Source organism: Hibiscus syriacus, unplaced genomic scaffold (assembly GCF_006381635.1).
Source record: "Hibiscus syriacus cultivar Baekdansim isolate YM2019G1 unplaced genomic scaffold, ASM638163v2 tig00110678_pilon, whole genome shotgun sequence".
NCBI lineage: Eukaryota > Viridiplantae > Streptophyta > Magnoliopsida > Malvales > Malvaceae > Hibiscus > Hibiscus syriacus.
The window spans coordinates 1,449,623-1,471,542 of NW_024062822.1; the positions used below are offsets into that span (position 1 = coordinate 1,449,623).

At 34.5% G+C, this 21,920-nt stretch overlaps 1 protein-coding gene and 1 pseudogene across 1 annotated transcript; one reads left to right on the forward strand and one right to left on the reverse strand.

Annotated features, from left to right (window-relative positions):
- Positions 1 to 705: 705 nt before the first annotated feature.
- On the forward strand, positions 706 to 1,871 carry LOC120138137 (F-box protein At5g67140-like). The gene is made up of 5 exons (XM_039153721.1): positions 706 to 779; positions 873 to 1,019; positions 1,192 to 1,327; positions 1,401 to 1,499; positions 1,615 to 1,871. The coding sequence occupies exons 1-5, from the start codon at positions 706 to 708 to the stop codon at positions 1,738 to 1,740; spliced, it is 582 nt and encodes a 193-aa protein (XP_039009652.1). The 3' UTR covers positions 1,741 to 1,871.
- Positions 1,872 to 2,208: 337 nt separating this feature from the next.
- On the reverse strand, positions 2,209 to 20,652 carry LOC120138199 (annotated as a pseudogene).
- Positions 20,653 to 21,920: the final 1,268 nt, after the last annotated feature.

Sequence of the window (21,920 nt, forward strand, 5' to 3'; positions counted from 1 at the left end):
TGTCATAGTAACATATTAAACTAATTCGACCAGAAATCTAAAATATTAAATATTACGTGAAACCACTGAAGTGACAACCATTTTTTTCTTTAAATTGACATTAAAATCATAGGTAAACATTTATAATTGTAAAATCATAGGTAAACATTTATCATTGGAATGATCAAACTATGGTTCTCATTCTAAATCGATCCTTAAACTTTTGAACATTCCAATTCCATCCCTAAATTATAATTCTCATTCTAAATTAGTCGCTAAAGTTTTGAGCATTCCAATTCCATCCCTACATTATGACCCTAATTCTATATTAGTCCCCAAACTATTGAATGTTTTAGTTTCAACCCCAAACTTCAAGTGATTTAAGGGATGTTATTGGGATGTTCAAAAGTTTGAGGACTAACTTGAAATGGGATCATAGTTTGGGGATGAATTTAGAATGTTCAAAATTTTAGGGACAAATTTAAATTGAGAGTCATAGTTTGAGGATGTATAATGCAATTAACTCTTATTTTTTAACGGCACAGATTCATGAAATTGTGACAAAACATGACCACATTTTTTGGGGTTATGTTGGTTATATAAAAGTTCTATGCAACTTCCAAGTTTCAACTCCCTTTTCTTGACGTAACACGAAACTAAAAACCTCAAAAGAAAATCAAAAGATTTGTGCTGTGTTTTTGAAGGATAAAGGAGGGAGAGGTAGAGATGGAGCGATTGCCGGTAGACTTGTTGGCTCATATACTGGTGATGATCACTTCATTCACCGATTTAGCCAGTATGTTTTTCTTCTTCTCCTTTGTTTATTTATGTTTCTATTATGAGTTTCTTTTGAATGGTGATTGTTATGGAGAGATTATTATTACGTGTGGTAGGGCAAGTGGGGTTTGTAGGAAATGGAAACAAGCTGTGACACATGCTCTGGCTAGAAGACAATCCCTGTGTTTTGCTGGCTGTAAAATGGACGATGATTCCACTGCTCGTCTAGTTCGTCAGGCTTACAGCCTCAAAGAACTCGACATGTAAATTACTTATTGGGTTTATTTTTGATGATTTCTTAATTTGTTATTTTCCTCTGATGAACATATTGTATTGATACATGCCTGATATGTCAAGTATTCGCTCTGAATTCGATTAACATAATTTTATACATGGTAATCATTTTCTTTTACTAATTTCTTACTACAATTACAGTTCAAGGAGTCGTTGGGGTTGTCAAATAACTGACAATGGACTATACCAGATCTCATTAGCAAAGTGTGTTAGCAACCTGACATCAATTTCAATTTGGGGTATGACGGGGATCACTGACAAAGGTGGTGTTCAATTGGTATGTAAAAGCCTTTTTATTCGTTAGTCAATCTCCTTGGCTTGCACTTGATGAACTTGATTTTCCCAAACAGATAACCAGAGCCAATTCCTTGAAACACCTCAACGTCGGTGGTACGTTTATCACAGGTGAATCCTTATTCGTCATTGCCGATAACTGTTCACATTTAAAGGTGAACCCCCCCCCCCCAAAAGCCCCCCTTTTAGTTCTTTTTCTGAAAGCTTGTTTGTTCTTTAGAGATGATTGAGATTCTAAATTTTGGTTCATTAATTATCATCTAATCTCAGAGCATTGTCCTATGGAGTTGCCGTCATGTTACAGAAAAAGGATTGTTTGTTGCAAGTAAATGTCGAAAACTAGAGTCGATCAATGTGTGGGGAACTAGAGTACCCTTGGACTGTTTCATTGGTTAGCTTACTATCAAACCAGCTCTTCAAATCAAACCACGAGGTTTGCCATTAAACGTTGGAGCTGTGGCAATGTTACCTGTAATATAAGTTGTTCATTCTTCTGGGTTTTTCAATTGTAATTTCATGAATTTGCTTATTCAATAAATTGAAACTTTACCTCCTAGAAACTCTCTCTCTTCAGATTGGTTCGTTCAATTACCTTTAAAAAAGGACATTCAATAAATTCGAAGCTCGATTACCATTCGAAAATGTAGGCTATTAGAATCCGCAAGCTAAAACTGCTTACTGCTGTATAAATGCTATTGGTAAAAACTTTATTGTTAAATACAATACTGCTCATAGCTAATGCATACAAATTTATCAGACTAATAGTAACTTAACCATGCAGCTAACCTGGTAAATCATACAATATTAAAGTAGATTGCATACCTGAACAACTAGGTATACTTCAATTTTGCCTCATCAGAGGACTCCCAAGAAATCTTTCGATTGTAATCAAATTCTATGACTGGAGTTTACGACCAACACATATTATAAGCCCTCCAAGAAGTGTAGATGATATCCTGAAAAACTACCTGTTCTAGTGAATAATGAGTTGATCCATGGAAATGAAAACAAGGCAAAAATCAAGTGGTTAGGATGATAGATTGTTGAAGTGGATCCTGAGAACTGAACGGGTCCAGAAAAGCTTCCGAGGTTATTTATCGCCGGACTTGGAGTATGTATTGAAACATTCTTGCAAGATCCAAAGGGTGCCCCAGGCTGCATAAGAACAAAACAGAGTTATTGTTTCAGTCTCCCAGACTCAGATAAGTAATAATACTCTCTGCTAGTCATCAGAAAAAAAAATGAGATTTGTAGATTCTTGTGGCCGTATAATGCCAGCTATATAAAATGTTATTATCAGTGGAACCAAGGCTTGTTGAAAAATGAGCCTTCAAATGACTTCGATGAAAATCAGATCTCAAACAGTGAATGAATATCAACAAACCTGGCAGGCTGCAATAGTATTACATCCGCATATTCTCTGGCCATTGATGCTATCCAGATCATCAAAAACACCGCCTCCGTCGCTTCTCTGCATGATTTATCCCGTGTTCTACGGTTAGTGCTATGCATATTTTAAAACAAATTTATAGACATCAGTAACATCTGAATACCAAGTAAAAATTGACTGCCAAGAAGTTCGGCATCATATTCCCGGCTGCTTTGTTGCAGGTGAGGATCATGTCACAAGTGGTGTTGAACGCTCTTTGCAAGCTTGATTTTCATCTGGGAAAGTCGAAAAGTAATTCGTAAGGAAAAGAGAGGCCTTTTAGAATTAAGCGGCTGTGATTCTTTTCTGTTTGGACATTTGCTTGGCTTACCCCTGGATCTCCGGCTGAAACCCGAAACACCATGAAGGCGTTACTACATAGATAGTATGCGATATGAACACATAAATGAAGTGACTGTATGCACATAGTCATTACCTTCGTTTTCCAATAAGTACTTCCACTGATAAGCAACTCCTTCCGCTTCCTTTGAAGCAACTGACGTAAAGACCAAAAGCCGGTGATTTACTCGCACCATTTCATTTAGGGTTGGCCAATTCTCACCCTTTTTCGGCATCTTGGACACCGCAAACCAATACTCAATACTTGTTCAAACCAGCATTGGCAAAAAGCTTAGTTAGCCCTTTCGGTGTATGCACGTAGTCCTCGATTATAATGGTTACAATCTCTGTTGGATTTCGACTCAGGAATGCTTCCACTTCCCTCAAGGTGTTAATTGCAGGTTGCTGAAAACCATCCAATGAGCATATTGCAAATTATTCCATAAAATTTGAAAATAGATATTACCAAAGAAAAGATGATTGTTGAATTCTTAAGATAGAAAAGAACATATTACAAAGGCAGTGAAGCTGAAACATCGCCCTTGGAATGAATGGCAGAGCCAAATATCGCCATTGAAATCATACATATCCAACATCAGCCCCCTAACTCCATTCTAAACAATGAACAAAAAGCAAAGCAAATTAGTTGAAGAATGAAGAAATTAATTTATTTTTTATTAGTTTCTCTATTCTATACGATTCCTTCTCTTACAGTTTCCCTAAGATTCTAAAAGAATGAGAAGGTGATTTAAAGACAACAGAAATACAGACCATCAATTGATTGGTAATCTTTGAACACCTGGTAAAGCTGGAGCATTCACTATGCTGAAGGAATTGTGTGTCACCAACCATGAATACTTGTTGAAAGGTAATCCACCGATCTACCACCCCACAATTCACACCAAAACATTAATCCCCATCACTAAATAAAATAACACACACAAATGGAAGCAAAAAGCCCCCTTACCAAAAAGGAAACAATTTTACATCATGTTTGCAGAAAACTACAAAAACCCATCAGTAAGATGCAAAGAAGAAGAAGAAGAAGAAGCTTACAAGGAATCGTGCCTTTGCCTCTGATACAAAAAGGTCGAGTCTTGCCTAAAGCAGGGCAGTTCCCACAATAAAGGCCTGGACCACAACCTGTAGCCTTGGAACATGAATCCTGAAGCTGCAAAATTGTCAAACATTTCAAGTTCAATCTGTAAAGATAATGTAAACACTAATTTTTCATTTTACTTAAATTATTATTTTTAAAATTATTATTATTATTATTAAATATTAGTATTATAATAATAATAATAATATTATTATTATTATAAATATTATTATATTATTATTAATAAATAATTACAAATACATCGGAGCCCAAACCCAGAGCCAATTATAAATAGATCCAGAAGCCCAACCTGCAGGCCCAACTAGAGCATGTACATCCAAACCCTAACACCAGATTAAGGTTTTCATCATCTCAGCAGCCAGCCGCCTCAATCTCAACATTGAAAATCGAAACATCGAAGGTAAATAACCTTAGATAGATCTAAGGAAATTTATGAAAAAAAGTCGGATTCGGCCTTTAGGTGTTAGGATATTTATTTTAGAGTAATTTGGGATTTCCGACCACCGAGACGGTGGCCGGCGGTGGTTGTCGGTGCCTGGACACGGCGACCGACGGCGATAAGCTCTCCCTCCGGCGAAGGAAAACCAAGAAAATGAGAAACTTTTCTCTCTAAGAGAGAGAAGCAAAAATAAAAAAATGAAGGTTTAGGCCCTTAAGGGGACGGTTAAAGGGTTTATATACCTCCCATCCGGCATCGTTTTGGAAATGGTGCCTGTGTAATTTCCACATGGGAAAATGTTTCTGCAATCCCTTCAAGTTTTGTAATTTTGTATTTTAGTCACTAAATCAAATTTATAAGTATTATGATTCGGTTTTTTAATTTTATATTATTTTTATTTTAGTCATTAGCAGTAATTATACAATATTTAGGGTAAATACCCATTTTAGTCCTCTAATTTTAATAATTAATATTTTAATTCGAATAGCATGTTTTAATTTAATTTAATTTAATTGAGAAAATAACCTCAGTGACAAAAATGCCTTATAATATACAATTTTAACCAACTTTTTTTGGATTTGCCAAAATGACCAACTAAATCGCAATGCGATCGATAATTCGCAACGCGATCTCCGGTATCGCAAATCAGTTTCCAAATTCGCAACGCGAACTTCGACTATCGCAACGCGAACTTGGACTATCGCAATGCGATTTACATATTCGCATTGCGATAGTCCAAGTTCGCATTGCGATAGTCGAAGTTCGCGTTGCAATTTTCCAAATTTGTTGCGATAGTCGAAGTTCGCGTTGCGATTTTCCAAATTCGTTGCGATAGTCGAAGTTCGCGTTGCGATTTTCCAAATTCGTTGCGATAGTCGAAGTTCGCGTTGCGATTTATTCCAAATTCGTTGCGATGTATTCTAAATTCGTTGCGATAGTCGAAGTTCGCGTTGCGATTTTTTCCAAATTCGTTGCGATAGTCCAAGTTCGCGTTGCGATTTATTCCAAATTCGTTGCGATAGTCCAAAATCGCAACGACCGGTGGTATTGCATTTGTTTTTTAAGAATTTTCTCTAAAAAGATAGTATTCGGGCAGATATGTCGAAGACACGTATTACCACGACCACGACCACGGCCACGACCACGACCTGAGACAAGACGAGACGGACGGCGACGACGGCGACGCGCGAGAGTTCCCCTTGTTCTCTATCACTCAACAAGGAAGTGGGAAAGCCAAGCCTTAAATACCATTCCCAATAGTGTTTCCAATACTATGTGGGATTGAGCATTACCAACACTTGTTTCCAATACAATGTGATTATTCAGGAAACAATTAACAATCATGCACCTTAAAACAACTGAATCAGCAACCAATTGCATTAGTATTATACGATTAAATATGTCATAATTAAAAATCAATCTATAATCAATCGCGATTATTACAATTTTAAGCAAAACATTCAAAAATAATATCACTATTTAAGGCTCAATCCCACATAGTATTGGGAACAAGTGTTGGTAATGCTCAATCCCACATAGTTTTGGAAACACTATTGGGAATGGTATTTAAGGCTTGGCTTTCCCACTCCCTTGTTGAGTGATAGAGAACAAGGGGGACTCTCGCGCGCCGCCGCCGCCGTCGTCTCGTCTCGGGTCGTGGTCGTGGTAATACGTGTCTTCGACACGTCCGCGCGAATACTATATTTTTAGAGAAAATTCTTAAGAAATAAATGTAATACCACCAGTTGTTGCGATTTTGGACTATCGCAACGAATTTGGAATAAATCGCAACGCGAACTTTGACTATCGCAACGAACTTGGAATAAATCGCATCGCGAACTTCGACTATCGCAACGAATTTGGAATAAATCGCAACGCGAACTTCGACTATCGCAACGAACTTGGAATAAATCGCAACGCGAACTTCGACTATCGCAACGAATTTGGAAAATCGCAACGCGAACTTCGACTATCGCAACGCGAACTTGGACTATCACAATGAGAATATGTAAATCGCAATGCGATAGTCGAAGTTCGCGTTGCGAATCTGGAAACTGATTTGCGATATCGGAGATCGCGTTGCGAATTATCGATCGCATTGCGATTTAGTTGGTCATTTGGCAAATCCAAAAAAAGTTGGTTAAAATCGTATATTATAAGACATTTTTGGTCACTGAGGTTATTTTCTCAATTTAATTTGATGTCCGAATTTTATATATATTTATTTTAGTCACTAAATTAATAATAAGGTAAAATAGCATGTTTAGGCCCTATAATTTTAAATAATTAATTATGAATTAGGGTATTTAATTTTAATAGGTTATAATTTAGTTACTAATTTTAATACTTTCATTTATTTTACAAGATTTATTATTTTTATATTTTAATTCTATAATTTTAATTTTCTTTAATTTAGTCACTGTTTATTTATTATTTAATTTTATATGTTTATTTTTAATATACTTAATTATTATTATTATTATTATTATTATTTAGTCATATAAATATATATAAAATATTTATTTATTTATCTTATTTATAAATTTAATTTTATATAAATTAATTTTAAGAAAAATAATCATATTTTAATACTTATTTATTTTTTAATATTAAGTAATGGGATGTATTAAAGCACCTAGAAGTCATTTTCTGATATTCTTAAATAAATAAATATCATTTTTTTATAAATTATATATTAATTTATTTTAATTATTTTAGAGAAATGTTTTATTAATATTATTTATTTTTAATATTAAGAAATGGCTGTCTTAAAGCACCTAGAAGTCATTTTATGATATTTCTAAGTAAATAAATATCTTATTTATAAAAATAAAAAATATACAGATATTAATATATTTTCTTAAAATTATATTAATAAATTTGAAATAATAGGATTATGAATTAAATATATTTTTAAATTTTTTAAATTTCAATAATAGAGACAATTTATAATTAATGAGTACCAATTTTGGGCGTTATAGGGGTGTTAGTCATTCCCTAAACGTAATCGACCACGAATCACTTCTTTACTAAATTTTTTGGTTATACGCAGATCAGTTTATATTTTAAATTATGTTTTCTTAAAAACTATTTTAAAATGTTATTTTTAGATATTTGACCTACCTAACCCAAATGGTCAATGCGACTCAAAATATTTTATTTTAAATCAAAATCATTTATTTATTCATTTTAATTTTGCCAAGTAAAAATTCGTACCCGGGCAAAAACGGTTACGACAGCTTGGCGACTCCGCTGGGGACCTGGTCAAGTTTGAAATTAATTATAAATTGTCTCTATCAATTAGAAATTAAAAATTCATATTTATTTTATAATTCTTTTCTTTCAAAATTTTATTGCTTATAATATTTATTATTATAGTTTTTATTTTATTTTCAGGTATTAATTTCATTGTTTATTTGTTTGTCAGAAGTTTGAATATTTCTCCTCACACACAACACTTGCATTGCATAACATAAGCTTTATAATCAAGCTTGTCCCTTTTAAGTGGGAGTGAAAACGACGTTTTCGTGAGAATTTATTTTCCGTGTCAGACCTAGTAAGCACTTTCGGGGTTCATATGCTCTTTGTCTTCATGAGAATTTATTCTCCGTGTCAGGCATAGAGAAATGTGTCCCCTCGAATTGAACTTGATCCGCTTAAGTCTGTAATGTACTAGGATTGAGGGTTTGTAGCCCAAGAGGGCACCAACAAGGACAGTTCGAGTACCTTTACTCCTAGAACTAAAACCTTGCATATAATAAACCCTAGAAATTCACTTGATCTAAGACAATGTTGAAACCCTATCTGTTAGGTTAGGTTTAGCTTTCAATTTATTTGATTTTATTTTTTTCTTCTAAATAAATGCCTGCGAATTAGTAATCATTCAGTTAGGTTTATTGTTCCAAACAAAACATGGAACTAGAAAGCATGAGGTTAGGATCCATGATAGATAGAATCTTTTCTTTCCATTAATTGGTATTAACCAATTTATTTTTTCCTTTCTCATTTTTATTTTTCATACATTTTGTTTTGCTCTAACTTGTTTATATTGATTTCTTTTGTTTGCATTGCATGATCATGACATAACCAAAAGGTATTGACTTGAAAGACTGTTCATCAAATTGGAAAGAATTCATAAATGGACAAAAAGTTTTATGATCAAACAAAATATGACACAACCAAGGAAAGACATCCTGAGGAAACTCTAAAAATAGAGGAGAGCTATGCACTCAAAGATCATATGCCCATTGAAGAGCAAAAGGAGATACGATAAATAAGAGAGCAGATGTCCAAGATGATGGTTAGAATATCTGTTTTGGCCAAAGGAAAAGAAATTCCTACACAGAAAGAGAGAGAGCTCAATGAAGATAAATTGCAATCTCATATATGCAAGGACTTCTGATCCTAACCAATTTGAGAAATTACAGAAAGTTATCATTCGTATTCACAAGTTATCTGGAGATACCCAGGAAATGGTGACAAATGTAAAAGCTCCCAGAGATGAGAAAAAATCAGGTAATATGAAATCGTCGAAGTTTAGTATGCTCCCGACGTTAAAACTCAGGTTCAATCCAAGACAAAAGGTAGTTCTCATTTTGATGTTATCCCTATATCATATAAAGAGTTATATGAGAAGATACTTGAAGTGGCTCCGTACTACATAAAACTGTTCCAACCTCCGTATCCGAATTGGTATGACATCAACGTTTATTGTGAATATCATGCCGGAGCTCAAGGACATACCATTGAGAATTGTCTTTCCTTCAAATGTTGAGTCAAAGTCTTTTGGATCATGGAACCTTACAATTTATGATAAATGATCGTCCTTGTTTGGTAACTGAAGGTCCTGCTAGATTAATACCAAAAGTGGTCAAAGGTAAGAGCATCAGCAGGGGCGTCCAGAAGGAAGAAGATTTACTGAGGTCTGAGGCTCAAATACGTCATTTAAAGATTGAAAACGATAAATTGACCACCAAAATGGAAACCATGCATGAAAATTTCCATAAGTCAGTCAAGCCTTTCAAAATGCTGGCATAGGAAACACCCCAGAAGAGTGGATAACAGGGGTCACCAAACTGAAAAAGAACTGCAACATACATGAAGATCTTGTCCAAAAATTCTTGAACACAAAGGTTCTCTTACAAGATAAAATGAGCAACTCTGAGAATTGACACAAGAAGATGAAGGAAAAAGAGAATGTCATGGAAGAAGCTGCAGTCCAGACAAGCAATACGACCCATAAGTTGATAGACTAACTTGGATTTAGAGAAGTTAGGAGGGAAAGTTGTCCCCTACATGTAAAAGTTTTGTTTGATGCACGGAAACTTTTGTGTTCAATGAAATCTGTTCTAAGATGACCACTCTTGAGTAACACCTTTTCATACATGCATTTGCATTTTGTATCTTTGCATTTTCATTTTGCATTTATACTTTTATGTTTGCTTTTGTATTGCACAATTTGCATTCTTATTGTTGCGTTCACATATTTACATTTGCATTTGCATTTTGCATTTTTACGTTTGTATTTACATTTTCATTTTTGAATTTACATATTTGCATAATTACATTTTATTTCAAACTATTTTACATGCATTTAATCATTACAATATGGGAATAATTCATGGAGGATTCCATGACAAAATTTTTGAAATCAAATTGGGGCTAACTCGATCTTCCTAAAGAAGGATAAGAGCCATGAATGAGATTTTAGCAAGGGTTGGTAGAATTGAGAAACTGCAAGAGCAACTTATCAAGACTCAACAAGAAATGATTGATCAAGTAAAAAAGTTCCAGGCTGATTCAAAAGAACAAATGACCATGTTCATGGACACGATGAATGATATGATCCATGGAGGGAAACCCTTAGAGGATCCCACTGTGAAGGCTATGAATGAGGTTTTAAATAATGATGAGTTCGACGTGATAGTGTCTGATGATCAAGAACTTATTAGTGAGTATGGTAATTCAAGACAGCTTCAAGATTTGGTCCCAAGGGGCAATTTAAGGAGTCTGGTTAATACTACCCTAGTTGTAGCTGAAATGAGCATCCACAACCCCCTTGATCACATGAGAGCATTTAGTCGTTCAGAACAATCAAGGAAAGTGAAAATTTCCGAGCGAGAAAAACTCTGAAGGTGTTTCAATAATCTATATCAGATTGTACCCTCATTTGGTTAAAGGCCAATACATTACACCAAGATTGGTGAAAGTGTCACCAAAGCCTTATGCCCATTGCTATGATCAAAATAGTTTCTGTAATTTTCACTTGGGAGTATCCAAGCATTCAACAGGAAATTGTTGGTCATTGTTAAAAGAAATAGAGACGCTCGTTGACAATGGAGTCTTGACACAAGAAATGATCAAGAAATGGGGAGCAAATAAAGATGAAAATCCTGGGCCAAGTACACACCCAACATTCAAGGAATGATGAGGCATGATGCATAAACAAGTGGAAGTGTTATCTATCACTGTAGTACTTTCTATTTTCAGCATCTTGTTTGAACTTTTCTTTTGTTCCTTTCTCTGTCTTGTTGAAATAAATAAACTTGTGTTGTTTTTATGGTTATGAGCAATGAATTAAATTTTTGAGTATCAAGTAGATTAAATATTCTTTTTCAAGAATTATAGATCTTTGGCAAAGTGATAAAATTATACCTTCCATATCCCATCCAATGCCAATTACTTGACCCTCACCAAAATCAAATCTTGGCCATATATTCATCTGAGACTCTGAAGTCATGTCTCTACCTGTTTTTGAGACACCAAATCCAGATATTTACCTTCTTGGGTAGTTGATTAGTTCATTACCTTCCACTATATACACAACTTCCAAAGTACACCTTTGTCCTTCCATATACAAAACCATCATTTTTGTACAGTGAAATCAAAAGACCTCAAAAAACCAAACTTTCAAATTATCCGTGAATCTTCCTGCAAGAAGAGACGAGATGAGGCATCATGGATCAACTTATCAGAGAATGATTGGGGCATACTCAAAGAAGAAGAAGAAAATTGATTTAGATAAATATATCATGCATTAATTATATTGTTTTCATGTAAATAAAGATTAATCTTGAATATTCATCCCCATGGGGGTACCTCTTTTTACAACTCTTTTTACAAAGGCTTCTGTGTATGAGATGACGAACGACATTGTTTCATTTATCCTTTCAAATATATGTATATATATATCCCTTATTGTCCCCTTTTGAGCCTATAATATTTTTCTTCTGATTAAACCCTAACCAAGGATCACCCTCTACATTTGGGGGCAAGGTGAAGGATATCTGCTCACAATAATAAAGATTGTTAATCTAGCTTTATTACAAAGTTAAATCTCCATGAAATAAAGAGATTTTTGAACCACAAGGTAAATCAAATGCAAAGTACTTGAAGATCAATCTAGTCAAGAATAACGAAAGAATTTTCGAAATACAAAAGGAAAATGAGGTTCTCAAGGCAATTGGAGTCATACATTCAAAAAAAGGAAAAAGGAAAAAGGAAAAAAAGAAAAATTGAATCAAGATGAGTGACTCATTAAGCCTCAAGTTACAAGGTTGATCAAGTGCAATAAAGTTCAAAGATTCATATTCAACAAGAAGCACAAGAAATGCTAGAGATTAATGAATCTTATGGAAAAATCCCTAGCAAAGCAGATCCAAGTCAAGCAAGACAAGATTGAAGGCATCAGAATGAATTGATCCTTGGTTCAATTACCCTTAAACACTTGTTTGGGCCTTTTTATCCATTTCTTTCATAACCCTGAGCCTTGGCCTACGTTACGTACCTGAAAAGTCCATTTAATCATATATGGATTTTTTATGTGAAAAAGACTATCTTCAGATTTCATTCCGCCTCTCAGGATTGATTTTTATTTGGAAAAATTATTTTTTTAAATCTTTAATGCATGATATGAAAAATGATAAAAGGGGGTTCAAGATGTAAATTTTTAAATAATATCTTAGAACCAAATGAGGATTCAAGTCGAAAACCTAAAAAGGAGCTCGAATATTAAGTGGTGCAACAACGACATAAGAGACGATCTTAAGCTCTTGATGAAGCACCACACATCCCAAAGATGTTCTTGAGATTCTAGAACCAAGAAGTATCTCTATGAGATGAGCATAACAAACATTCCTTCAAGATAGTAGAAGCTCAAAGAGACATATATACTGGATCAACCTGAAATACCTTACTTTACCAGAATCAACCTAAGCCCTAAATCAGTCAATAATTTTGACACTTGCCATAGGACTATATTTTTTGATTTAAAAGTAGTTGATTTATTGGATATTCTTTGAATTCATGCTTATGATTTGATTCAATTGTGAACCTGAAAAGAGGTAATATTTACAAATTCTTTCATTCTTTGATAAAGAAAGGAGAAAAAACATTTTTAAATAGGATAGTATCAAATGAGGAAGGTCCTTGAAGCAAGTTATTGTCTATTCTACCTCTATTGAAGAAAAAGAATGAACGAGGCCAGAATGATGAAGCATTTCACTTTCTTGAAAGTAAGTGGTCCAAGAAGCCAAAAAGTCTAGAGAATTGAGCTTGTAACAATCTCTTGTGCATTCATCAAGAAAGATTATCACTTATCTCATGCTGAGGGCGATAAGCATCACCAGAAAATTATTTTCCCCAGCCATCAATCCATGTCCCCTAGGAGAATGGGATATGTAGGTGTGTATCTTGAAGCAGCAGAAGAAGCAGTAATTGTAGCAGTCATTGTAAGAAAATGCACCAACAAAAATCTTCTAATTCATCTCGATGATGTTTATTTCTTCCGGTAAGGTTGTTACATGGAGGATGCCACCAACAATAAGGTCGAATTTGCCAAATCTACTCATTAATTGCTCCAACCAATCACCATTCAGTTCTTGCGCATCTGTTTTCAAAGGTATGCCAAGACAGTAGAAGGCAACCTCTGCATCACTGATCTAGAGAAAAGAGACAGGGCATTGATACCACCGGGGAACATGTCTCTAGCAGATCCTCCTCCTCATGTATGGTTTTCAGGGAAACCTAGAAACATTTCCACCTCATCAGGTTTAAGTGGATCAACTTTACTCCTTTCGACCCATACCAGATTCCATTTTCGGTACTCATCAAGAATGTACTTCTAGACACTCGAATATGGCTCATCGTCATAAGCTTCAAGAGTCTTACGGATCTTTCTGTTAATTTGGCACTTCTGTACATGTTTGTAAACAGTTCAACTTTGTTCTTGGATCACAGAAGGCCACCATTTTTTTAATGGAAAAACATCATGTATGGTGCATGGAGGAAGCAGAATAAGAGGAAATTTGTTCCCAATATGCAGATTATGAATATAGCCCTTTTTCCGTGCAGCAACACAAAAATACTTTGAATCTACAAATTATGGCTCTACATCGTATAAGTAACGTGACATTTTGGTCCAAACACCAACTGGAGCAAGTGCCACGTTCTCGTAGTAGAAATAAGGCGGTCCAATACATCTTCTGGAAGTGTTATCTGATCTGGTTTGGTAGGAACCCTAAAATCAATCATTGGATTTAGAAGATAAATTGGATGATCGTCTTCATTAAGAAGCTTCTTTTCAAGCTTCCTCTGCTTCTTCCTTTTCAAAAAAATCATAGCTCGAGTTTCGTCTTTTCTTGAAATTGGGGTTATTCATAATGGATTCCTATCTTTTACCGTAAGAAGTACGTCAGCAGCCTTAGCCATTTGAGCAGCACATATAAAATTTGTCAACTCTGCAATTGATGAATCCGACCATATCTCTCCATGGCTATTGAAGTCTCAGCCTCTGAGTACCCCATTTTCGTCAAATATAACAGTTTATTCTCCTTATCAGAATCAGAATTCAGGATTTCCTCGGTATCAGAAGAACTATCAATATCTGTGAAATCATCCTAAAAGATCTCTTCATAATCAGATGAGTAGTTATCAAAATCAACATGTTGCATGGGTGTGCACTTTTCAAGAGCTGTACCACTGTATATGTAGTCCTGCTATTGCATCAAAATAAGATTACTGTTCACATAAATTGGTTTCTCTCTCACAGAAAAGTATATTCAGAAATAGCTTCACTGAAAACAAGGTTCACTGTGTCAGTCTGGAATGAATTACCAAGCGATTTATAATACTCTATCCGATTAGATCCCTCCATATCCAAAAAAATAGGCACTTCATTCAGAAGAGACACATATCTCAGACATTTCTGTCAGAATGATTGATTACTTCTTAAACAAAATAAAGAGAATTCCTCAAGTTACTTGACAACTGCTGTTTAGTAACACCAAATGAGAGTCTTCAAGATAAACAAATTTGGGTCACAAATAAAGCCACAAATACCGACAGCAGTGCATTGTCAAATTGACCTCGTGGGGATCATGATATTCAAGTCAAACAGATGTTGAGAGTGAACTGAAAATATAATATCGAGGCATCTCAAAAGCCCATTTCAGACAGAAATAATCCATGTAGGGCATTTTGAATGCTCAAAACAGTATGAATATTTAAGCATTCTTGAAGACTCATATCAGCAAGAAAACAACTTTGAATGCATATGAAGGCTCATAGCAATATGAATATTTTAGCATTCTTGGAGGCTCATCAATAAGAAGCAAATGTTGGGGCATACTGAAAGCTCATTTCAATCAAAATCAGGAATGTTGACGCATTTTGAACGTTCGTATCAGTAAACGTTGGGGCATGCCGAAGGCCTATATCATTTTGCAAAAAGATCATTGACTTGAGCAAATATTTCCAATGAGACAGAAATATGAAGAATGAAAATGTTAAAACAGTGGCAGTCGAGCTTACATACATAATTGCTTCGTTCATCAAACAGTTGCATTAGGGTCCTGATGTTGAACAAATATTTACTCAACAAGTATGGTTTCAAATACCCAATCTTATTAACCATGTGTCACATGACAACATGTTCTTTGTTAAGCTACATCACGGTTGCATGAATAAAGATGGTCCCCAGGCAGACCATTCTATCTAGGGTTCAATTCCTCAAAATCTCGGCTTTGAATTTTGTATTTCGTGTGTCGGTGATGATTGGAAATATTTCTTTGAGATTCGTTCAGTTAGTTTTAACCATACTGTTGAGGTTACGAAGTGTTTTTCACATCAGATTTTGTTTACTTGATGACATTGAATAAATAGGCTCAGCTTACGTATATTGCCCTTTCCCGTTGTTACTGAGGTTATCATTACCAGTCAGGATGAACTGAGTTTTTATCTATGTGGTTTATCATGTGCATTTCATCTACAGCAGCAAGAATTCCATAGACCTCCTTCTGTACATGGATCCTATAGCTGATGTTTCTACTTCCTACAACACTCTTTTGGAAGAAAACGTGATCAATATCTCTCTTGCCCGAGATGATATCAAAATCAGTTGGTATCTCTTATTCAATTCAACAGTAGCATATTTTGTAAATTTGACCAATCTTTTGGTCATGAAACACACCAACATCTCACTTCTAATCCCATTGAGTTTTGTTCTCAAGTGGTCTTGTGACATCATACAAAAACTTTAAACACTATGAAAAGAGCTTCATTGACCAAACATCTATGTAGAAATCACAAGAAATGATGAATGTGTTGTCAAATGTTTTACGAACCAGTAATTATGGTGTTGAATCAATGTTGCGATCATATGGTGTTTCCATTTATGGACCCAAGATAAAGTCTATCTTCTTCAACCCCAAGGTTAGAAGTAAGATATGATGAAGATTTCTTTCCACAGAAGGGAAACTGAAATTTTAACAACAAAAAACTAGTGGAGCCAACTAAGATTGAACAATAAGTTGTTATTAAACATCTTGACATGATATGGTCCAAGTTGCCAGTTCGAGATCTGATTAGATGTGGAGACATGAAATGAATTAGGATAAATCTTCCTTGTGATGTGTTTCAAGAGTTAAATCAGAACAAACTCTACTCTCTTAATTAATCTCTACTGAGTTTAGCATTTCTACATTCCTCAAAGATGATGGATTCTCTTTTCAATGATGAAAACTTTATTGGATTTCTATACAAGTTCAGACGAAGAAAGACGATGTTATCAAAGACAAAAATGGGGCATCAAGGTCATAGTTCTAACTACGACAAGATTTCTATAAATGAAACATTTTTTCTGAGACTTTCGTGAAACAAAGAAGACACAAAGATTGCTCTTCCAAATCATAAATGCCAGCTTGAAATGATATTTTGATCAAGTGAAGGAAGACCAAGTTTGCCACTTTGAAGTAAAAAATACACTCAACATTCATGCATTCATAAGAACATCATTTGCACAATAGACAATGCATTGCCTTAATACATTTGATTGCATTCAAACATAAGGTTTTTTTTCAGATCTCATTATGAAAAAGAAGATTCATGATGAAAAATACCTTACAAGAAGAAGGTAGAATTCAAAACCTCAAATGTAAGAATCACACAAACATCTGAAGAATAAATGGACGCAATCCACAGAAGAAGCATTATTTTAAAATGGGGCATGTTACCCAATCAACAAGTTATTTTGAAAAATGAGAAAACGATTTCCAAAGTTTCTCATTCATCTTTTCTGAAAATGAAATTGTTGAATAGTAAGAAAACGATTTTCAAAGTTTCTTACTTAGTAAACTATTTCCCACATCTGTAAGACCTACAGTGCATGATGTTTTCAAAAGCCTTCGGAGTTTTTTTTATGTTTTTAAAGCCTCCGGGTCATCCGTAAGACCTACATGTAGGATGTTTTCAAAAAGCCTTTGGAGCTTTTTGATTTTTTTAAAGCCACTGGGTCATCCGTAAGACCTACAGTGCAGGATGTTTTCAAAAAGCCTTCGGTAGCTTTTTGATGTTTTTAAAGCCTCCGGGTCATCCGTAAGACCTACAGTGCAGGATGTTTTTAAACCTTCGGGAGCTTTTTGATGTTTTTAAAGCCTCCAGGTCTTTCGTAAGACCTACAGTGCATGATGTTTTCAAAAAGCCTTCGAGAGCTTTTTGATGTTTTTAAAGCCTCCGGGTCATTCGTAAGACCTACATGCAGGATGTTTTCAAAAAGCCTTTGTGAGCTTTTTGATGTTTTTAAAACCTCTGGGTCATCTGTAAGACCTACAGTGCAAGATGATAAGACCTCAGGGTCATTCATAAGACCTCTGGGCAGAATGTTTTAAACATTTCCATCTTACTCAAAAGAAATCAAATGAAAAATTGTTGTTTTTTCGTCTTTGCTCTATTCTTGTTAACACAAGAATGAGCAAAGAGGGGCAACTGTAAACACTAATTTTTCATTTTACATAAATTATTATTTTTAAAATTACTATTATATTATTATTATTATTAATATTATAATATATTATATATTAATAATAAATAATTAAAACTACATCGGAGGCCTAGAGCCCAATTACAAATGGATCCAGAAGCCCAACTAGAACCGGCCCAGCCAAACCCTAAAACCAAATTAGGGTTTTCATCATCTCAGCAGCCAGCCGCCTCAATCTCAGCTGTTGGATCTGGCAAGATCCAACGGTCCAGAAGCCTCCAGATGAAACCTTAGGGTTTTGATATCCTAGGGACTACAACCGCCGCCTCTGCTGCCAAGTGCTCCAACCGGCCATTGCCGACGGTCAACCGCCCCACATTGACACCTCATTGCCATATCGCAGCCTCTACTGTCTCCACACCGACGTTCTAGCTGCTGCCGCCCTCGTCAGAAGACTCCAGAAGCTCTCCAACGCTAGGCCAGTCGTCCACGTTGCTACTCTATAGTGAGTCACCACATCGTTCGGTGATTCACTGAACTTTACCCATGGGAACGGTCCGAGCAAGCAACCGAGATGGCTATAAAGCCATCACACATGAAAAAAACAAAAAAGAAGAAGACCAAGATAACCACCCAGCAAGCAAAGAGACAGAGCAAGACAGAAACGAGGAAGACGAGTAACAGCAACCAACAAAGGAAAAAAGGAAAGGAGACTTACCGAGGAAACTGCAGTCATCGGAGCCTCCACTCGGCGCTGGAAAACCGAAACATCGAAGGTAAATAACCTTAGATCTACATCGATCTAAGGGAATTATGAAAAAAAGATCTTTATTTTAGGGTAATTTGGGATTTTCGACCACCGGCGACGGTAGCCGGCGGTGGTTGTCGGTGCCTGAACACGGCGGCCGACGGCGATAAGCTCTCCCTCCGGCGAGGGAAAACCAGAGAAAATGATAAGCTTTTCTCTCTAAAGAGAGAGAAGCAAAAATAAAAAATGAAGGTTTAGGCCCTTAAAGGGCCGGTTAAGGGTTTATATACCCTCCCCATACGGTGTCGTTTTGGGGGAGGGGTGCATGTGTAATTTCCCACGTGGGGAAACTGTTTCCGCAATCCCTTCAAGTTTTGTAATTTTGTATTTTAGTCACTAAATCAAATTTATAAGTATTATGATTCGGTTTTTTAATTTTATATTATTTTTATTTTAGTCATTAGTAGTAATTATACAATATTTAGGGTAAATACCCATTTTAGTCCTCTAATTTTAATAATTAATATTTTAATCTCGAATAACATGTTTTAATTTAATTTAATTTGATGTCTGAATTTTATATATATTTATTTTAATCACTACATTAATAATAAGGTAAAATAGCATGTTTAGCCCCTATAATTTTAAATAATTAATTATGAATTAGGGTATTTAATTTTAATAGGTTATAATTTAGTCACTAATTTTAATACTTTCATTTATTTTACAAGCTTTATTATTTTTATATTTTAATACTATAATTTTAATTTTCTTTATTTTAGTCAATTTTTAGTTATTATTTAATTTTATATGTTTATTTTTAATATATTTAATTATTATTATTATTATTATTATTATTATTTAGTCATATAAATATATATAATAAATAATATTTATTTATTTATCGTATTTATAAATTTAATTTTATATAAATTACTTTTAAGAAAAATAATCATATTTTAATACTTATTTATTTTTAATATTAAAAAATGAGCTGTCTTAAAGCACCTAGAAGTCTTTTTCTAATATTTCTAAGTAAATAAATATCTTATTTATAAATATATATATATATATATATTAATATATTTTCTTGAAATTATTAATTTGAAATAAAAGATTATTAATATATTTTGAATTTTTAAATTTCCATATAGAGACAATTTATAATTAATAGTACCAATTTTGGGCGTTATAAGAGTGTTAATCCTTCCCTAAACGTAATCGACCACAAATCCCTTTTTTACTAAAATTTTTTAGTTATACGCAGATCAATTTATCTTTTAAATTATGCTTTCTTAAAAACTATTTTAAAATGTTATTTTTAGGTATTTGACCTACCTAACCCAAAGGATCAATGGCAACTCATAAAATATTTTATTTTAAATCAAAATCATTTATTTATTCATTTTAATTTTTTCGCCAAGTAAAAATTCGTACCAAGGCAAAAAATCGGAAAGAAAAGAAGAAGAAAGGAACCTAGCAACTTCCATTAGAACAAGAAGAGGAAATGCTGATGAAGGAAGAGGCGAGTACAGAAGAAACAAGTACCCAACTGCAGTGGCTCTGGATAAGCCCGTAAAACAAGTCATCCTATTCATTTATATTTTTGCGATCATGGTTTATTACAACTGAACCGACCCACAAAACTGAACTGACTTAAAAGACGAAGAAGAAGAAGCTTCCAACCGAAGTGGGAATGGTGGCTTTGCCTCTGATACAAAAAGATTGAGTCTTGCCCAAAGCAGGGAATTTCCCAAAATCTGTAGCCTTGGAACATGAATCCAGAAGCAGCAAAATTGTCCAAGACTTTAAGTTCAATCTATAGAGATCATAAAACAACGGGAAAGGAAATGTAAAAGTAAAAAGTAGGAAGGAACCTGGCAACTTCCATTAGAACAATAGGAGGGAATGTTGATGAAGGAAGAGGTGAGTAACAGAATAAACAAGTTCCCAACTGCAGTGGCTCTGGATAAGTCATCCTATTTATTTGTATTTTTAGCGACCATGATTTATTATAACCCAACAAATCGATCAAAATTTCTAATCTTATTCTTACTAAAAACTATAAGAATGTTGGACTCAATTTTCTAATTTAAAAACAATTACTTTAATGAATTAGTGAAAGTCCAAACTTAAGATTTGAGGGAAGTTGAAAGCTGCAGCCTAAATGGCAGAGTTAGTTGAAGATGTAGATGGATGGGTTCGGACTTTGCGACGAGGCATTAGGCAGTTGAAAACATGGGTTTATGCTACAGATAGTAGTGCCTAAACTTTTTTTAAGTGGAAACAATTGTGTATTTCTTCAAGTAATTTAAATGCCAACTTGAAAAAGGTAGCTTTGCTTTAGTTGGTAGGAAATGGTTACTCGTTTATTGTGGTTTTTAAGAAGCTCAAATACGTGTATCATCCTTCCACAGTAAGCCTAATCACATCGTCTTCTTATTAATGTATAGGTTTCGTAAGTCATTCTTTGTTTAACTTTTTTATTTTGGCACATCTTCCAGAAGAGTGCACTTTCCTGGTTTAGATGTTTGTTTACCTAGAAAATTTTCGGACTGCACAATATTATAAAAAATTAGACCGTAAATTAATTGATTACTTGCATTTGATCCGTGCATCTGATTGACTCATACGTGGAATTTCAATTGGAATCAACAATTATATAAAATTAGTTCTATTAGCTCATGAAAGTGGAAATTGGTATATTTTGAGGGCTAAAATAGAAAACAGAAAATGAATATATTGGGTGCAAAGTGAAACACTGATGTGCTTGAAAGGCTAATTTGTAAATTAAACCTTTATATATGTTTTCACCCACAAGGACAAATGGTGCGAGTTTTAAGACATTAATTTTAGCGCTAAAATCTCTAATTAGCCCAAGTCATTTAAGCCCAAGCAGAAGCTCAAAACGATAGTCATTGAAAAGCTAATCAGATTTGAAACTCAGTGAGCCCAATCAGCTTCATCGCGGCTTAACTCGCAGTAATCCGAACCTCCGTGTCGCCGCAATTTCATCGAGTGTCGGGAGTCGTTTCGAAACCATGTCACCGGCATCTTCTTCACCTCGTTTCCTCATTTATCGGGAAGACACAAATCCTATTAATTTATCGAAGAACAACAATCCGGTGAACCAATGGTAAAAACTAGACAACAAAAAGCCAAACCCAAACCCCAAGTAAGTTTTACTTCGTTTTCTGTTTATTTATATGATATTTGACTCCTTTTCTTTCCTGCTTTCTAAATTCA

Excerpts from the sequence above, each read along its gene's own strand:
- LOC120138137 (XM_039153721.1), top strand. The coding sequence starts at position 706 with ATGGAGCGATTGCCGGTAGACTTGTTGGCTCATATACTGGTGATGATC. Across the intron at positions 1,020-1,191 it reads AGCCTCAAAGAACTCGACAT|TTCAAGGAGTCGTTGGGGTT; the intron begins GTAAATTACTTA and ends CTACAATTACAG. Across the intron at positions 1,500-1,614 it reads ATAACTGTTCACATTTAAAG|AGCATTGTCCTATGGAGTTG; the intron begins GTGAACCCCCCC and ends ATCTAATCTCAG.